The sequence below is a fragment of the Symphodus melops genome, assembly GCF_947650265.1.
Source record: "Symphodus melops genome assembly, chromosome: 12".
Lineage (NCBI taxonomy): Eukaryota > Metazoa > Chordata > Actinopteri > Labriformes > Labridae > Symphodus > Symphodus melops.
This window is the reverse complement of record NC_136702.1, coordinates 7,503,327-7,522,682: the sequence shown is the minus strand read 5'-3', so window position 1 is coordinate 7,522,682 and position 19,356 is coordinate 7,503,327. Positions and strand designations below refer to the sequence as shown.

The 19,356-nt window shown below is 39.4% G+C and overlaps 2 protein-coding genes across 6 annotated transcripts in view; one reads left to right on the top strand and one right to left on the bottom strand.

Moving 5' to 3' along the window:
* sytl5 (synaptotagmin-like 5) overlaps nucleotides 1–3,658 on the top strand; it is a 31,300-nt gene extending 27,642 nt beyond the window's left edge. For all 5 annotated transcript variants that reach the window (XM_079356932.1, XM_079356933.1, XM_079356929.1 and 2 more), the window contains 2 exons: nucleotides 106–314; nucleotides 1,532–3,658. In XM_079356932.1, coding sequence (XP_079213058.1) covers nucleotides 106–314; nucleotides 1,532–1,674 — 352 coding nt within the window. In that variant the 3' untranslated portion in view covers nucleotides 1,675–3,658. The remainder of the gene's footprint in view (nucleotides 1–105; nucleotides 315–1,531) is intronic.
* Nucleotides 3,659–4,254: 596 nt separating this feature from the next.
* On the bottom strand, nucleotides 4,255–18,789 carry srpx (sushi-repeat containing protein X-linked). The gene is made up of 10 exons (XM_079356860.1): nucleotides 18,577–18,789; nucleotides 12,714–12,767; nucleotides 10,790–10,978; nucleotides 10,131–10,307; nucleotides 8,721–8,847; nucleotides 8,480–8,601; nucleotides 7,838–8,017; nucleotides 6,782–6,915; nucleotides 5,029–5,150; nucleotides 4,255–4,936 (listed from the first exon to the last, which is right to left on the bottom strand). Exons 1-10 carry the CDS (start codon nucleotides 18,635–18,637, stop codon nucleotides 4,753–4,755), a joined length of 1,350 nt encoding a protein of 449 aa, XP_079212986.1. The 5' UTR covers nucleotides 18,638–18,789; the 3' UTR covers nucleotides 4,255–4,752.
* Nucleotides 18,790–19,356: the final 567 nt, after the last annotated feature.

Genomic DNA, 19,356 nt, shown 5'->3' with positions numbered 1-19,356 from the left:
ATTCACATTACTCACAAGTCATTATCAGAGCTCCCTTGTTATACATGATAAGAATGAAATAAACATATGTGTTGTAAAGTTTTGTGGGGATTTTTTCTCCCTCAGATACCTTCTTCCTGACAACAACAAGTCCACTAAGCACAAGACATCGGTGGAGCGACGCACTGTGAACCCTCAGTGGAACCACACCTTCACCTACTGCGGCCTGCAGCCAGGAGACCTCAACAACGTGTGCCTGGAGCTCACTGTGTGGGACAAAGAAGCCCTGGCCAGTAATGTCTTCCTGGGAGGAGTGAGGCTAGGAGCTGGAACAGGTGTGTGTGTGTGTGTGTGTGTGTGTGTGTGTGTGTGTGTGTGTGTGTGTGTGTGTGTGTGTGTGTGTGTGTGTGTGTGTGTGTGTGTGTGTGTGTGTGTGTGTGTGTGTGTGTGTGTGTGTGTGTGTGTGTGTGTGTGTGTGTGTGTGTGAAAAGGTTTAATAAAATAAAATAGTTTATTAGCCTTTTTTAGTATGGGACATATTTGCTCATTCTGTTTCTCTTATAAGGTAAAAGTCATCCTCAGAATTTCAAATGAGGTTGTTAAAACCTCTGAAAGGTCTCCATGGGCTGAAGAGGCTTAGTGAATATTTAAGGAAGCAGATGCTGTATACCTACTGAAATGATGAGTGCTGTGATGGTTGGTGAATAAAAATAAGGCTTTCAGTGAAAAGAAAATTACTTTTGAGTATTTTTGAGAAAATTAAAGTGAAATTGAAACCCAACAAAAGTCTTGAATTATAAGGCAAGTCTCTCTCTATCTTGAAGCAAAAATCTTTAGTTGAAGCGCTGAGAGCTGTTTTTATTCCTCTTGCTATTGAGGTTTGCAGATTGAAAAAACATTCAAAGGGAAAACAGATTGTGTGCATTGTGATTTGGGAGCAGTGGAAAGGGAGGCCCTTTTTTCTTTTGTATACACACACACTCTCTCTCTCTCTCTCTCACACACACACACACACACTCACATACATAGAGTAATGATTTAAGTTTGTGTTGTCTGAGAAAAGGCAGACAAAACCCTGAACTATACCTTCATCATTTAGACAGGGTGTTGTTCTTGTTTTATTACTTCAAAAGAATAGTTTGACATTGTCATGTCATTATTCATCATAAAGATAAATGATCCAATCAGACCTTTAGATGATTTGTCAGTTTGTCTTGGCTGTGAAGGTCTGAAAATGAAAAAAGTATTCAAACTGTATTACTTTAATACCTGCCTTTTTCTGATCAGTTTGAACTGGCTTAAATTATTTTTGTAATAGAAAAACCTTGAAATTGTATTTGTAAAGCGCTGTAGATTTGGGCATGCTCTGTGGAGTTGATTCATAACACAACATTATAAACCAAATTCCCTCCTTTGTGGCGATTACCTACAGACCTCACGCCACTGTACACTCAATAGTGGAGTGCTGAGAGAGTGTTTATGTCCTCAGGCCTCTCTCATAATCCCAACAAAGAAAACAAATGTTTACATGTTTGTTCGTTCTCTCCTCAAGGCAAAAGTTACGGGAACGAGGTAGACTGGATGGACTCATTTGGGGAGGAACAGCGCCTGTGGCAGCGCATGATGGAAAACCCAGAAACCCCTCAGGAGTGTACTCTGATGCTGCGATCAAGCATGGGCAAGTGCCACACATGAGTCATGTCTGACCGCACTGACAAGAGAGTTTGAAGAGAATAATAGAGAGGGCGAAGAAAGAGTAAAATGAAGGTGTGAGTACAGAGCTGGAAAAGTGGAATGGTCAAGAAAGAAAATGAAAAGTGACTCAAATACTCATAAAGGAACAACGACCATCCTCTTACCCCTGCGTCTCTCCCCTGTTTAGATCCCTTCTCTAGTCTAAAACAGCCAGTCATGCCTTACACTCTCATCCTCATGTGCCCCCTTGTCCCTTTAAAATATCCAATTTTGATCAAACACTGCTGTTTACTGCTGTATATGAAGATGATGTTGTGTATTACCCACTGAATAAGCACACAATGTGAGTCCTGATGTGTCTGTCCTCATCTTTGTGATACATGCAACAGAATCATATCTAAATGTGATCACAGCCGACAGAGAACTGAGACTCTGAATGAAACATGCCTTTTATACTGTATCAGCCATGCTGCTTTCTGGTTTAAAGCACATCATGCTGAGATCCATCCCCCTTTAAACAAGTGACGGGTTCTTGAACTCTGAATGAACTCAATTTTCATCAAGTGTTGGGTACTACTTAATTTATAATCATAGCACTTTTGAAGACTTGTATGAGTAATATGGAAGACCTTCAGGCCCAGCTTGAATTAAGTATTAAAAGTGAATATGTTAAGAAGTTTATCTAAGATGGTGAACCTGTAATTTATCAGTTCCTTATGAGCATGTTAGCGATGTAGAGATGTAGGCGATTGGAATGAAATTTTATTTTGGCTGTAACAAAAATTCAAATCTAAAAAATACTTTTGAAAAAAAAATTAAAAAGTAATTTTCTGTGCTAACAAAGGGCCATAAACCCTCCTGTAGGCCATAAGTCTGCAAATGTTGCATATCCACTGCATGTTATGGTCTTCCACATTTTTCCTATCATTAGCTGGTCCATGCTATCTAATTTGGAAAAAAAAATTGTAATATCTGAAAATGTGCAACTTTATTTTTTCTGTATTTCCCTTGTGTGCTGTGCAACACCCACCCTTGATGAGCCGTCCTTGGTTGTAATGGTTCAACTACCTGGCCCTAACATGGGCCTGTTGCTGGGTTGTATCATGGCTCTTATAATCTTAAAGAGACCAGTTCAAGAACCAGAGCTAATGTGGTAGATGGACGCTTATATAGCCGTAAGCATGGCTGCAGACTCATGTTGTTACTTTATTGATGAAAAGAAAAATTGTTCTCAGTTTGTTTGTTTTTTTTCTGTTTATGGGCGAATCATTGAAATCATCAAAGTGTAAGTACTTAAATAATGTACTTGCTGTAGAGAAAAATGTCTTGACTGTGTAAACATTTAGAGTAGCTTTTAAATGTACTTTAACATAGCACTGTATCAGTGTAATAATAGAAACTGCATGGTTTTAATGAAATAATGTTAGCAGAACAAAAGGTTGTATTAAGCACTGATAGTGACATCACTCAAACTCAGAAAAGGAGGTGTGATTTTAAGTGTGTTCCCAGGAACCTTGAGACAGCGGTTATGTGTTACAGAGTGAGTCAGCACTGAGCTTTTCATCTCAGGGGGAGCCTAATAATGAGTCAGTGACAGTAACCTTGTCCCTGTCGCTCGAAGCTCTGCGATCCACCACCCCGCGATGATTCACACTTTTCTCAAAATAATACTGAAGTTAATACCCTGTAAAATCGTTTTTCATGAAATGCCACTTTTGTCTTCTTGTCTTTCGCCTCCCCTTGCTCTGAAACTTCAAGTGCTTAACGAGTTTGTCACCGCACAATTCATTTAAAAAAAATACATGGTGTCGACTGTACAACATATTTAGATGAGAGGCTCGTGCAATACCTGATTACTGAAGAATCTCTTGATGTACAGCATGTACTATCTCTGTAGTGTCTGGTTTCAAAGCATCAATCTCTATGTATTTAAGCCTTTTCATCCTAAATGTGTTACAGGAATATTTTCAAATAAACACATCTTTCCATAGACTGACTGTTTTATATTTCCCATTTTAACAAATGTATGTGGTTGTCTTTATAGAACAGAAGTTAAATCAATTTAAAAACCTGCCCTTTTTCTTTTTTTTTTCTTTTACAAACTTCTGATCTAAAAAAGGGTTCTACTGTATTAAGATGAGTGAAGAGTGATGAGATGAGTGCATTTTTTCTTTAAAAAAAGAAAACGCTATAAAGATGAAGTTAAAACTCGACTTTTACACTGGGACTGTGTGGTCCTGAAGTTTTCTATTTATGGCATAAAAAAGGTTTTCTACACTTTCTTTATGCCGTCAAGATTAGCCTTGTGTTTTCAGGAAAATAAGTCTTTGACTTCAGATATTTGACTTGAGAGCTTTGAGAACATTACAATCCAAATTGGAAAAAAAAATTTCTTGACTCTGGAAATTCCTATGGCAAGTAGTTTTGAACTGAAATTTCTAAAATTATCTTATTCAAAGGCTTTTTATTTTGTACAAAGAGATAATTTTCTAGTTAGATTGTTGTTGGGTTTTTTTTAACATATTTGCCTATAAACATCCATGCATGTTTCGAGCACACAAACACACAAAAGCCCAAATCTCCATGATAGACTTTTAATCAGTGTTTTGTGAATTCAGGCATTAACGTACAGCATGCTAACAGAAGCAGCATCACTGTCATGTCACGTTTATAAAACAATCTTCCACAGAGTCAGAATACATCAGTATTTGAGATGTGAGACATAAATACAAGACAGGTGAAGAGTTTAGAGTTCAAACAGTAAAAAAAAGACTCTTGTACAAAATAGTTATCTGCTTTGAAAATATTAATAATAAAAACATACACACAGACAAGACACAGGAATCAATATGATTGTAATCTGCTGTATGACCCATTTCATGAAGTTCTCTCTTTGATAAATCTGCTCGCTTCAGACCAGTGCAAGACTGACATCTTGACAGCACACACACAGACGTGCACACACACCTTCTGGACACAGGACTGAATGAGTTCAGGTAGGAGTGTGTGTCAAGGATATAGAAAGGATGGTCGGAGCAGTAAAAGGATCAAATGTGACTGAGAGTCTGTGTGAAGGTTTTATGATTGACAGGTCTGACCGGCCTCCTGCTGAAGCAACATCTCGTCCTTGCGGAGTGGGAGGGTGTCAATGGTCGTAAATAATTCAGCCGCTGTGATCGGGAAAGGGTAGCGTTGCTTATCCATGCCCTGTTTATCTACCAGCACCATTTGGAAAGACCTTTGAGGAATCTGGAGCAGCAACCTAAAACGCACAAAGCAGCTCAGTTAGCTGCTGGAGGAAGCTGAGTAACACACTTTGTGTGTGTGCTTACGCGTGTGTGTTTATGTGTGTACCTGAGCTGCAGGGCCAGAGCTGGGGGCAGCAGTCTGTGACGAATTCGGCCAATCTGCGCAGGGTAAGTCCCGACCAGCTCAATTACTGTCACATGTCTCAGATCCAGTCCACACTGAGCGTGCTATAACCACATGAAAGAGAGAGAGAGAGAGAGAGAGAGAGAGAGACATGAGCATGGTTTATACGACTATAATGGTAAAAGTGATTCACAACAAAGTTGGTAACTTTGCATCAGGGATGCAACTGACAATTAAATTCATGATAAATTTTAACTCCCCTTTGAAAAATATGTTGAACTTAATGTTAACATACTAGCCTGAAGGTTCTTCTTCACTTGCTGTCCAGAGGACCCTCCTGGTTACAAAAACACCTGCCTATGACTCACTGATGTACTGCTTCAAGCCCTGTTTGGTGCTTTTAATGACAGCTTTGTGACTCATCCAAAAACATGGACGTAATGTGCACATAGGGAAAAATATCCACAATGTGCTCAGTATACCAAACATTACTAAGAAAAAAATAAGTATCTATCATAATAAAGCCTGCACTTTTTTTCTTATAAACCAATATAAAGTAAAATGTATAATGTATAAAGTAAAATATTTCAGGAATTAAACTTCTTTCATGCTCTAACCAAGCAGAGACAAGTTACTCTGAATTCAATCTTTGAACCGATTGGCCTTCGTCTGGCATTATGCCTCCGAGAGCAACTTCCAACTTTTCAAGGCTTCAGGTGTAGTGTAGTAGGACTTTTTTTGGACCTTTCACAGAGTTAAAAGTTCCTTTTATAGGGCGCTGGTTTAGCTCAGCCGGTAGAGCAGGAGCCCCATAAACAGGGCAAAGTCATCAACGTATAGACTCCTGACAGCTGTCCTATCTAATAAACACAGAAGAACATCAACATCAACTCGTTGCCATAGTTCACAGTCCGACTCCAAACGTGACTAGCGAGAATAAATTCTGTCTGAACAGACATTGTCTAAAAGTGTACGGTTAGCTGCACCTGCATGAAGATATCTTTTTAAAGATGTTTGCTTTACTCTCCCCACAAACTGTTTTCTGCAAAAAGCCAACGCTCACATAAAAGCAAGTGGACAACACTTCTCAGACTATAATCAAAATCTAGAACCCTAAAGGTACCAAAATCCAGTCCCAGCCAACAGATTCAGGAGGTTTATGCAGGATCTGTACGCAGGGATCGTTTTGTCTTGTTAGTTTTCACGCTCTTCATCTTACTACCAGACAGGTGAGTGAAATCAAGAAGTACAGATATTGCTGCACTTTTTCGTACAGATGGTACAGGTAACCAAAATAAGAGCTTTTTTTCATTGACTTAATTTAGCTTTGAATATAACATAAGAGATTGCAGGAGTGCTCACTGAGGGTGTGTCCATTGACGTGATCTCACCTTTCAGCTCTTCACTAAGTCACTTTGAAAGGTCAACAGTTTAAAGACAACGTCTGACTTAATGGTTTCTGACGAGCCGGGAAAGCCCAAAGACCAAGAATAGCCTCATCAGAGCTGGTGTCAGTATCATTTATTCATCACCATGACATTTTCTGTTCATGTAGACACCCTCTGCACGGTCCTGTTTTTTTTTGTTTTTTTTCACAGCGCTTTGTCCCACTTAGGCAGCAAAGCAAGAAAGAAAACCTGACAAAAGAAAACCTTCAGCGAGGTTTTGTGAGCAGCAGAGAAGACACAAATCACTCCACATAGAACTCTTGTTTCTCCTGGGAGTTGTGTCTAACCTGTAGGTTGGTCATCTGGAAGCGGTAATTATGATTGGCAGCTGTTGGGGCTGAGATAATGAGGAGCCGTCGCTTCTCGTAGAACTGATCCAGCAGTGCAGCAGCTGTACGCACTCCCACGTTAATGTTCATGGCTGTGAATTGAACGCACAATTAAGTGATAATGACACAATAAAACACAGAACAAGAGTACAACATTCACTAGAACACAATTTCACACTGAGATTTCCATCATTATAGTGCCGATGTGAAGATGCAGACATGTATACATGAGTTGTCTGACTTGTGTGTGTATATGAACATAGATATATTTGTTTTATATGTTGAGTGTCTTGAGCCAGATACAAGGTAATTTTGTTCTACTGTGTTCAAGTCTGATATAGAGTCTGAAATACAATAAAGGAATCTTGATTTGAATATTTTTTCATTCTTGACAGAAAAGTATTTTTTTTAATTAATAAGGGTATGGAGAATTTTCTCCAGATTATTGTGTTTGGATCTGGTCCCAAGTTGACTTGTGAATTTTTGGGGGAAATCTGGGCAAATCCTGTAACATTGAAGTCAATGGGGTCTGTGGTCAGTGCTAGCGCCGCATGTAAGGAAGCTGCGGTCCTTTGAGCGGGGGGGCTTGGTTTCAAATCCGAGCTGTGGCTCCTTTCCCACATGTCATTCCCACCTCTCTCTCTCTCTCTCTCCATTATTTTTGCACCTCTATCCACTGTCCTATCTCTCCAGTAAAGGAATAAAAAGCTCCTTTAAATCTTTAAATCTTTAATATTGAAGACATAGGTTATTTTAAAACTACAGTTTTACTAGGCACAATGACATTCAAAATAACACCACAGGCCCATAAAATAAGTCAAACTGAAAAAATCTTTTTCATGGTAGTCATAATATAACTTTTTTATTAAAAATTACCTGCTCAGCTTGATATGTTTTATTATCCTCAATGATTTTCTTGTTTTATATGTTTTTGAAGATGACGTGTAAAGTTTGCTAAATAAAATAGGTATACATTTGAAAAGGTGTTTGTGTTTATCTGCTTGTTTTACGTACCTGCACAGTTGGTGTCTAAGCCAGACCAGGTGAGTCCATACTGACACACTCTGGCAGCACTGCCCTGGAGCTCGTAGCCGCCTGTGCAGGTGAACTCACAAGAGGCCCCGTAGTTGTCTTTGTCGCTGTCACACTTCATATAACCGTTGTCGGGGGGAAACAGTGGGCTGCAGCGGCGGACTACACAGTAAGAGGGGCACATTAGATACGAGTCATCAGGAAACATGACAAGGATCAGGATGGCATTAAATTAACTGTAAAATGAGTGTACACAACTGCAAATTGTTGGATGTGAGGGATTAGTTTTGTTGCCTAAATACAGTGAAGCTACAGTAGTACTGATGTTAGTGAAAAACTAACTATGTGGAAATACAGCATATTACAGAACAGAACAGCTGGACTTAAAACCTGTGTGTGTTTTTTTGTGCTTAATAGTATTTCCATGTTTAGTTACAGCACTCCAAAAGATAAGTACATTAATAAAAGAACAAATGTATTTTTCACATTATAAGTACCAAAGTAAACAGCAATCTGCATGGGAATATTTGGGAAAAACAGATTAAATAAAGTGTAACTACACACAAATCCAGTTTCACACAGAAAATATAAAGACTTTAATTATTTTAACTGCTGTTAGCTCACCTCGCACTCTGACAGTGAAGCGACAAGATCCTTTGTTCCCCGCTCGGTCAAACACAGTGTAGGACATCTTATGGAGTCCCTCAGGGAAGTCTGATTTTGAAGGTTTTCCTTTCAGGATAACACTGCAAAGAGACATGATCTGTTTGAATCTTTTCTCTGTGATCTCCTTGAGGAGGACAAGCGGGATGCACGGAAGCAGAATAAAAGAAAAGCGGCTCAGAGCGTGGGAGATGAGACTGACTCTGTAAGGATGCCATCTGCACTGTCTACACCCTCCGGTGTGTCCCAGGTCACCCTCGCTGTCAGTTTTCCTGGCTCTGCCCACTTATCCTTTAGATTTGGACACTTGATCTTTGGAGGCTCCATATCTACAGAGACAGAGACAGAAAAATGAAACAGAACAAAAGAGAAGGCACATTTCTAAATCCTCCATGTTAGAATCTGTATAAATATATATACATAGTTAATAAAGAAAACTAATCATTGACTCCATTAACCAAAGCAGGAAGTGTTCCACTCTTGCAAGAAAATTAACAATACAGCACCTACCTTTTATAGTCCAATACAATTTTAAAACAATAGCGGAGAAAAACAGCAGCACCTCATTACAAGGAGGAGTTAATTCTATCGCTGTCTATTTTAGATTAGTCAAGAACAAGAAACTGTCAAAAGGAAAGAATGATGCATAACAGAGATTTACAGATATATTTTCCTGGGGATATAAGACATCTGTTGAAGCAATATATATGAGGCTGTGGTAATAGAGGCCATGGTGAGAGCTGTTTGGGATGGATGAAAAGGTTACATACAAGATATTCATCTTGGAGAAGATTGAACTCTAAAATCTTGAAAAAAACAAAACAAGGAATTGTCAAGCTGTCATATAGAAGGCATCTAAATTACTAAATTGGGTTTACATTAGCAATGTCTTGGTTTCACACGGTATATGGTCTTGCCTCTTTGAGGGGCATTTATTGATCTAATGATGTTTAGCTCTGTTGAAAATTGAGCTCTTGCAAATAGTTGATTCAAACAATTAGGTTGCCAAAGAGACCAGTGACTATCGAATCTGTTACAAAAACAGCAACATCTTCGAAAGGGCATTCCAGTGCAAACATTTCACAACAAAACATTCTCAAAATGCATTCTGGCCGAATCTTTGGTTTAAAGAGACAAAACTGTTTCTTTACGGTGAATCCACCGTCTGAGGAAACACTTGGCGGATTATGTCCTTGCAGACGTTGGAGTTTCAATGTCATATAAGCAGCAGCGTGTTCTCTCCCCAAACACAGCTTTACAATCCTCCACTCTTACCAAGGCCACAAGCTTATTCATGTGTATTTATTCATATATGGGGACGCCTTTTAGATCCTATTCTTATTCAACAGACTCATTATCCACACTCAAGCTGCGTGAAAAACATTTATCATTCTATGCTAATCAGTGACACATTACCTAGAAGTCTATTTGGCTACAAACTTCAATAGTATAACCTTGAACAATGAGAAATACTCTTCATTATACTTCATTATATCCATTATATCTTTGGCTAACAATATGAAGGTTGTTACTTATCTTTAGGTTTTTATGAAGCAGCTCAGTTGTCTGCAAACTCACAGCTTTAATGGGAGATGAGAGTGTGCAGTCTTACCGACACAGGTGGGGACTGCAGCACTCCATGTTTTGGTGTGCTGGCAGGTTGCTGTCTTCTGGCCCTTTAGGCTGAATCCAGGAGAGCAGAAAAACTGACAGCGAGAGTTGAAGTAGGAGCCATCCGAACACTTGTACCCTCCGTTAACAGGCATGTCCGGCTTGGCACAGCGAACCTCTGTGTGAGAAAGAGTTCAGTAAAAGGATGCTCTGGGCCGATTTGCTCTGTTTACTGTATCTCATATGGAACAATTTATTTAGGCTGATGCATCCATTGAATAACAAAGCAGAAATATAAGCAGTGAAAGCTGTATTTTTTGTCATGCTGATGTCTCATAAGATAAAAAGTTGTTCATCATCACTTTTCTTTCAATTGATTTCTTAGTTAGACGTTTCAGATTCTTCAACATTTTGTAATACAAGTCCTGTGGCCATGATAAAATCTACTTTTTAATATGTTTTGATTTCTTTTATGCAACATTTTTGAGCCCTGAATTCTTTGTTCATGAAAACACCACTGTTGTGCATATGACACTTTTCTACTTCCACCAATATGACAGATTTTTTATATTTTTCTGTTACAGGTTTGTGCAAAAAACAAAACAACAGTTATGTCATGTTATGTCATGTTAATGTTTTCAGGTGGATGTCACTTCTTACCCCTGCAGGCGTAGTTTGATGACCAGTGTTTGCTGGCCATGCACACCACCTCTGAGCTCTGAGACTCATATCCCTGCTTGCAACGGATTTTACATCGTGTCCCCATCACGTTCCTGTAGTGCTCTCCTCTGGGTGTGCGACAACTTACGTCACCATGTTTCAGCTTGATGGGGGCACACCATGGTGTCCCTATAAAAAAGAAGGAAAGATAGTACTGTACTCTGTCCTTTTCTTTAATGCATCAGGTGAATTACACTCTTTTTTTAAAACAGTCACAGTAGAGTCGTAATGCCAACATTCAATGATAAGCAGCACTTACCTGAGGACTATAAAGCCTAAAGAAGAGCTCCATTTGAAACTTTGAAATGAGAAAACCCACCCATCATCTGAGTTCAGACAGATACGGTGGGTTTATAATTACCTTATCTGTGACCTCCCATTATCAGGCAGTGGCTCATGAGATGATGAAGAAAGTCTCACTTGAGTTTAAGAGAGCAATTGATATATGCAGTACACTGCAATTTTAGAGCATGTGAGCGTGTTTCTGTATCATAGAGGGGAAAAATCCTACTCAATTTGTGTTAAGGGTACCGCTCTTTTTTTATTCGCATATTACTACACTATGACGTCACTATGTATGTTTGTTCTTTTATCTCTGTCTCTTTTCTTTTATATTCATCATACTTTCATCTGAAACAAGAGGTTCATTAGCTTGGCTAAAAGTTTGTTGGTGGTTATCTATAAAGTCAAAATTAATGAAATTGTTTGGTAAGATGACTGGTAACCATTTTGTTTATAACAACTGCATATACTACATATGCTTTTGTCATCCCAAAAAGTCATTTATCTCTGTCCATCTCTGCCATGTTTATATTGTTTGATATTTTGTTGTTTGAGGCCAAATATTGGGGGCCACTAGGATTTAATTCAAAATGTAAATCTGCTGTTCATTGGCTGCTGGCTCAAACTCTCAGCACAGGGGATCAACACACGTTTGTTTGCAGATGAGAATACACACCAGAATAGGCTCATTTCCAATTGGAACAAAAAAAGAGTATTCATTACACAGCAAGCTTCCTGTGCTATCTCTCTCTCTCTCTCTCTCTCTCTCTCTCTCTCTCTCTCTCTCTCTCTCTCTCTCTCTCTCTCTCTCTCTCTCTCTCTCTGTCTCTCTCTCTCTCTCTCTGTCTCTCTCTTCTTTTCTCTACACGTGTGCCTGTGTGTTCATGCGTGTTCATGTGCGGGCATGCATGTTCACGTGTGTGTGTGTCCGGTGTGTGTGTGTGTGTGTGTGTTGGCAGAGTCTCTACAACCACTGGAAAAGAAAAAATAATACTACATTAGAGCTTTTACATAAGGAGGAGAGTTTGGTTTGGCCTCAACGATAAAGTTCCACGTCTAACTGACCCCAAATTTAGAGCTGGAAGCAACTTTGACGCAACGGACTCAGGTTTCAAAACTGGCTGAACTAAGAGCTGTTGAATTATGGTTCTTCAAACCATGGAATAAAATCAATATATATTTTTCCTTGAACATGGACATATATGCATAAATACATCCAATCAAGTCTGATTTGCAACTAGAGACATGTTTACTAGCTAACATGCCAGCTAGCTAGTGGGTCATTAGCAGCCGGAAGGGAAGAACTTATTTATGTATATTTTGAATATGTGTTGAAACATTTATAAGTAATATACCATAACCTCTATTTCCTGTCTGCTAATATATTAATAACACATCTTTAAATAGGACTGTATAAATGCACTAATCAATTGTCATGTGAAAAAAAACTTGCTACACACAGCAGTACTATAGCTCAGAGTACTTTAGTATAAAATGAAAATGTTTTGGAATAGTAGTAATGTGGCTGCCATATGTTTGGGTGAATAATGTACTGGTAGTGTCCAATTAAGCAAGTGTTTACCTTTATATCTACGAGAGTGCCAGTCCTCATCGTCTCCATAGGCATGTCCTGACCCTGAGGGTAAAAGAAAAGAAGAAAAAGCAACTAATACAACGAAACGAGCTGCATCCAGCAGGCAATGTTTAAAAGCAGTGTCCTTGGTTTGACTGTGAGCCCTTTTCTTTGCTGAAACACAGCACCAGGAACAGGCTTATAAATATTGCCTAATTCTTTATCGGATCCAAGCGCAGGAGGGGGTCTGGATCTTTTGGAAATAACAGCTGCACAAAATAAATCTCAAAAGATCCACCCTATACAGCTGGTTTTGAGAAAATAAATCTGTGTTACACAAAGATGTATTCTGCTCAGTCCAGAGGTGTAACTATTTTGAAAGCTTTTGTTCCAAAATAGTCAAGGCCATACTTACCATTATAAGTCAAGTTTCACATTGAAGACATCTTTCTTTTAGAGCATTAGACATTTGGACTATAAAACATCAGCATTCAAGAGGAACTAAACCATGTGTGTATGGTGGCCGCGGAGCTGGTGGAGGACACAGCTGAGTGTCCTCACTGCTAAAAGCCAGATGTGAAAGGAATAGTGATGAGCATGGGGGATTATTTTTGGAAAGAGGATGAAGGGAAGGATAGAAGGCAGGAACTGATAAAACAGGAAATGTTTGAGGAAAGAGTTAACATCAGGCGAAGTGTGGTCAACCTTGGCCCTGGGATGTTATGAACCCCTGGCGTGAATGCATCCTCTATGAAGGATGCACAACGGAGGAGTGTTCAACTCTCTACAGAGTCTTACGTCATAATGGTCATTGAACCAGAGACGAGGGGCGCAACTCCCCAGTCATCATACCATTCCTCATTATGGCTTTTCTGTCAGTTTAATAAAAGCTGCCTAGAACAAAATGCCATAAATAATCTAACACACACACACCCATACACACACACACACACACACACACACACACACACACACACACCCATACACACAAGAAACCCTCAGGTTTTAGCTTTCTGATCACACAGCATAGATTGTGACAGAGAGAACCCACACACTGAGTGAGTCAGCCTTCTAATGGGAAAACTTTAGTCTCTGCTTCTTAGTGCAGAGAAAGGATGGAGACAAGAAATGTATGGAAAACTAATTACAGGTGTGTGTACATGCATGCGTGCGTGGGAGGGTGGTTCCCCTTTCAAAGCTAGAAGTAGTTAGAAACACATATGTACCAGTAAAGTCACTTACCATAGTATTTTGCAGCCATTACAAGCAAACATAATGTGATCATTTACACCATAGCAAAGGGGAGATTCTTGTTGTTGATTGGGTAGTACAAACAGCACCTTACTTAAATGTATGACAATTTGTAATAAGGCTCACTCTCTATGCCAAAGATTAGTACAAAAGGGAGGAATATACAGGATATGTTTGCATGTAATCTCCATGTTATGTTTTCATACCTCACGACCTCACTTTTAACCATTTTCTCAGAGTGACAGAGTATGATGTGACTGCTAATACAACAAGAAGATTTCCTCCTGCTGCTGCTGCTGCTTTATAAAGTAATTTGATCTGCAAAACACAGGATGGCTCACGCTGTGAAGCAGCTGCAGGTAATGCAAGGCATTTATCACTCCAATTGCCTGAACTGCAATCACTCTTCACCAAAGTAATCACCAAAAGAACGACAACTGCCATTTCGCAGAACACGTATCAGACTGAAGAGTCCAAACTGAAGCACAAAGCAATAATGTTACTCTGTTTTAATTTACATGCAGAGGAGTGATATGGGATGATGTTTTAAATCCCCCACTCAAGGTGGATACTTGGGTAGTGGTGGGGCAGAGCACAGACCTACTGGTGTAGGTCAGAGCTGGCAATGACAGAGCAGAGCGAGAGACCGGAAATTTTGCTGCTTAAATAGACAGCTAATTGGAAGGTGTTGTCTGGTGATTGTTGAGAATGAAGCATGTCAAGTGTGAAATCAGTGCTGCTCGAGTTGACTGCCTGAACTAACTCACAGGCGTTGCCTCATTCATGTTAAGCAGGGGTAGTTTGGTCATGAAGTATTATAGCTACCAGACATGATAAGTAATAAAACAACCTGCAGCACTAAGAGCTGCTGCAGCAGTGTTTCTTAAATGTCAGCTATAAATACGTTTTTATGAAAGACAAACAACCACATAACCGTCAAATATTCTATGTGAAATTTTTAGCGAGCTGAGACATAATCTGCCTTGTTATAACTGTTTAAATGAGCTCGACAGTTTTCTACAGTCGTCATTGTTCATTTGGGACAGATAATTGGACTGGTTATGATGTCAGTTCAGTCAATACAGTATTAAACACAAGAGGTGAAGAAGCAGGATCATTGGATCGGATTTAAAACAGATCAATGCCTTCAGAAAACCCAAGAGGAAAACAATACAAGCCAGAGTAAAACAACACTCCTGTTGGAAATATATCTCCCAAACCCCCTTAAATACCACACATTTGTTGATAACAAGTTCTGTCGCATTCCTGCAGAAGATATTCTAAACCTGGACGACTGAGAGTCATCAATGACAATCCAACGAGCGGCTGCATTGATGTTTTTCTGAATGTTGTACTGTACTGGTTTTGCAGAAACTGCTAGCTTAGCAGCTTCATACCTCTATTAAATAGACAAAGCCTAGCAGCCTTTTTGCTCACACAGTCTGGGCTCAAACAAATTCGAGAAGAAAACAAGAAATGTGGGACTCATCTGCATTCATATCTAATAAATCTGTCAACATCATGAGGTGTGAACAGCATTTATTGATCTCTTGTACTTCAAAGTAGCTCTTAGCCAGAAAGATGTCAGAATGTTAAAAGTGCAGAAAGCAAAGAAACATGTCTCTCTGACAAACCTGTGAGTGAATAAGCTTTAACTATCAAAAGCTGATGGTCCAATTAGCCTGCAATACAAACCCTCATTATATGGAAGTTCACTCGCTGTTCATTCTGAAGCAACAGCTGAAGATAATAGAAAATAAAACAAACGTCATTTCGTTATCACTCAGTTCTGCACACAACGATAACAGTTACATAATTACTTTTTGAGCACTAATGACTTCTGTTCCATTCAGACTTCAGAACAACGCGGCAATGTCACATCAGCAGATTTTTCTGCAACACTTTTTATCTATATTAACACTTTACAGCAAGGTGCAACAAATGACAAGTAGTTACAATGATTGATCTATAGTTCAACATTGTATCCTGTGTTATAGACATTACCATTTTTATGAATACATTGTTTAGTGGTCAAACTCAGTGCATTTATAAATACTATTTGTATAATACTGTTTGTTTGTTTCTTTTTATTATGCAAAGTATGTTTGTATATGTTTAAAATCAATAAAGATATTGTGGAAAAAAAGGAAGCTATTTGTCAGTTGTTAATGATAAAATGCTGCATTACGGCAGAAAAATTAGCTTGTGTTGTCAATTGGAAATTATTTCAAAAAGTCACACTGCATCTCCCCTCAAAATTTTTTTATGTATTTTGGTTTGGTTTTGAGGTGTGAGCTAGTTACACAGACTAGCAGAAAAATGGTCAGTGGTTGTGTTTACCAATGACAAGGATTTAGCCTTGTCATGCTTTTTTCCCTAACAATCCATTAAAGCAACATTATGAAGGAATTCAGTTTGGTACTGTATGCTTTGGCGCCCACCCAAGGTCTCTGGATGCAACTGCACTGTCGTACAACACACAATGCATTGAAATGACCAGATATGTGCTGCATTTACAACCGACAGTCTCCCCAAGATCTCGCCTACATGTAAAAGCCTGTTAAATATTTACTCTATAGTCACTGCTCAGTCACTCTCTCTTTTTTCTTCTTGGCTTCATCAATCACTGTCTTCTTCTGTCTCTTAGCTTCACTCATTACAGAGACAGGCTAACTAGTTTCTTCTTCTAACAAGCTAAAGCTGGTGTTTGAACTCGTGCCACAAAGCACTTTTTGCCAGAAAACTGGAGCCAGCTGCCAGAGCTAAAAGCAGGCGACCGGGTATGAGACGTCACATTCAACGTGTGGAAAAGTTACATGTTGTTGCTTTAAGGACTCTTCCTTAGTAGTGAGAAAGCATGTTCACTTGTTTTATGCAAGTAGGTTTAGTTTCTTTACTGTTTGATACTTCCAAAGTATAGATCACTTTCAGGGATTCTCCCTATCCCTGCTTTACGTTTCTAACCTTAAAAAGAGAAACATGAAATACTCCACCTTTCTCATACATTGACTTAAACTGAGCTGCAGAAAAGCAAATTCAGAGAGTTCAGTGGAAATATGGAGATTGGGACAGTTACTTCTTCTAACCTATATTGATTCAAAGCTAGTCTGTTATTTTGATTAATTCAGCTTTCCATTTTAAGTATTCAGGTTTTAAAGTTTGGCTTTTTCTGACACAATTCAGCATTCACTGGGATTACTCTCCATGATGATGCCTGTTGGCATTTACCCAAGTTACTCCTACTATGTAAGATGCATCCGTCTCAGACTCACATCATTCCAATAGTCACAACGGAAAATATGAACAGGCTTTCATGAAAAGAGCCCAAAAGGTTCAAGAGCTGGCGTTTTATTGTGGCAGACTAAAACCCAGATTTGAGGCATAAAAACTCAACTGATACAGTAAATGGGCTGATTGGCTAACAGAACAAAAAACAAACATCTCCCTGTAAAATAAACTCATCCTAGGCAAGCGCACGCACACACACACACACACACACACACACACACACACACACACACACACAAATACACAAATACCAACAAGAGTCCTCCCTGTTAGCTCTAGGCAGTTTTCAGTCTGTCAGTGTAAATCTGCTCTGCAGCCTGCGTTCATGTTTGAGCCTGTATGATCATATAGCAGTGGTGAGCCACACTAAAACCATCTACAGACACAGAGCCACTGTAACTAAACACAAACACACACAAAGACACACACACGCATACACACACTCCATCCAGACTTGAGCTTTGAAGTCATTTCAGCTCCTCACTGCAGGCTACTGGCCCTTCTCTGTCTGACTCCATCAAACTCAGTCTTTTCTTATGTAGGATGCTTCAGTGATGCAATAAAGGCTGATTCCATTAGCTATTCATTTATTCAGTAATATAATCAGTTTCCTCTAAAAAAGATATACAAATATTGGGGGGAAATGGTCCATCATAATTTCTTGATCATTTAAATGTCTTGTTGCATAAAGAAAATCCTGAGAAACTCAAATTACATTTGAATTACTACAAATCAGTTCAATCATGCACAAGAGGATTGAATTGATCAATCAACTCATCATTGTGTCTGAAAGACAAAGATGTAGTCTTCTCTTTTCACTTAACACTAGCCTAAAGCTGATCAGTAAATGAATCAGCATTCATAACATAAACGCAGTTACAACTCCCAGATATGAAAGACAATTTCAAAGAGAAAAGACAGCTACTTTTATCGGCTTGAGGGAAATGGTCGCTCTGAGTTAAGCAAAGTGAAAATTGAACTTCAACTGCAGCAAAGCTTTCATTGGCGCTACAGACAGAGCTCTGTGTGGAGAAACGTCCCCCAGATGCACACTGCACTCCCCCCGCTGTCCTCCCCCTCCACGTAAACACAACCGCGGTTCACCATAAAGTTACACAGGTTACTAAGTTTCAGAAAGCATGCGTAAAAGTGACCCCAAAACCGCCTCCATGGACCAAGTGTTGGATCTAAATCCAGCCTCAACACCAGATATCTCATAGGTTTCAGAACACCAGATTAACGATAAATTGATAGATTCTCTCATCATTTTGGTCTCAGCAGGGTTAATGCTGTCAGAAAAAAACCCCTGAATGGGCTCTTTGTAGGTCCATACCTTCATACCCGGAGCAGAAGCAGAGCTGAACAAACAGGAGCACCAGCGGCCACATATCCATATTGAGACGTGGGGACGGACGCTCATCAACATGTGAAGGAGAACTTTCTGCAGGAAAACTTCCAGCGCATTCCTGCTTTCCAAAGGCCCGCCTCTTGCTCCAGAAACAAGGGAGGATTCTCCAAATACAGGCAGGCCCAGGCTGTCACCGGCACGAGGAGAAGCCAATGTTGGAGAAGCATACTGAAGTTGTGCCAAACCCTGTGGGTCAACTATGACATGGACTCCATTACCACCAAGAGAGTATGGCGCAAGAGAAAATCAAAGCCAGACCTCGTCATAAGAACCCCTCACCTCGATTTCTCAACAGTGGTCACTGAGTGCACATAATGAGTTCCAAAAATACAACTTTGAGGTGGTTGGACAGCATACAAAACATCAACTGCTTTAAAAACACAATGTGATATAACCAATTGGGACTGTAAACATGAAGGGATTTACAGGGATTGTAACCAATCTTAGTTTATTTTTGGCCATAAGAGGTCCATACTAAAAACAAAAAATCACTATTAGGTGACCTGCATGTTTCCACAGGGGGTGAAGTTATGTTGATCTTTGGACCATATTGGTGTCTTAACCAAGAGTAATATATGTTTTTTAACTTTGTCTGCTGAAGTCTTAAGTAACTCGACAAAGTAGTGGTTAATGACTTGTAGTTTGCTTGTGTTGTCTCACTGCTGTAAAACACATTTACATTTGGACTGTTCTGAAGGTGAACTT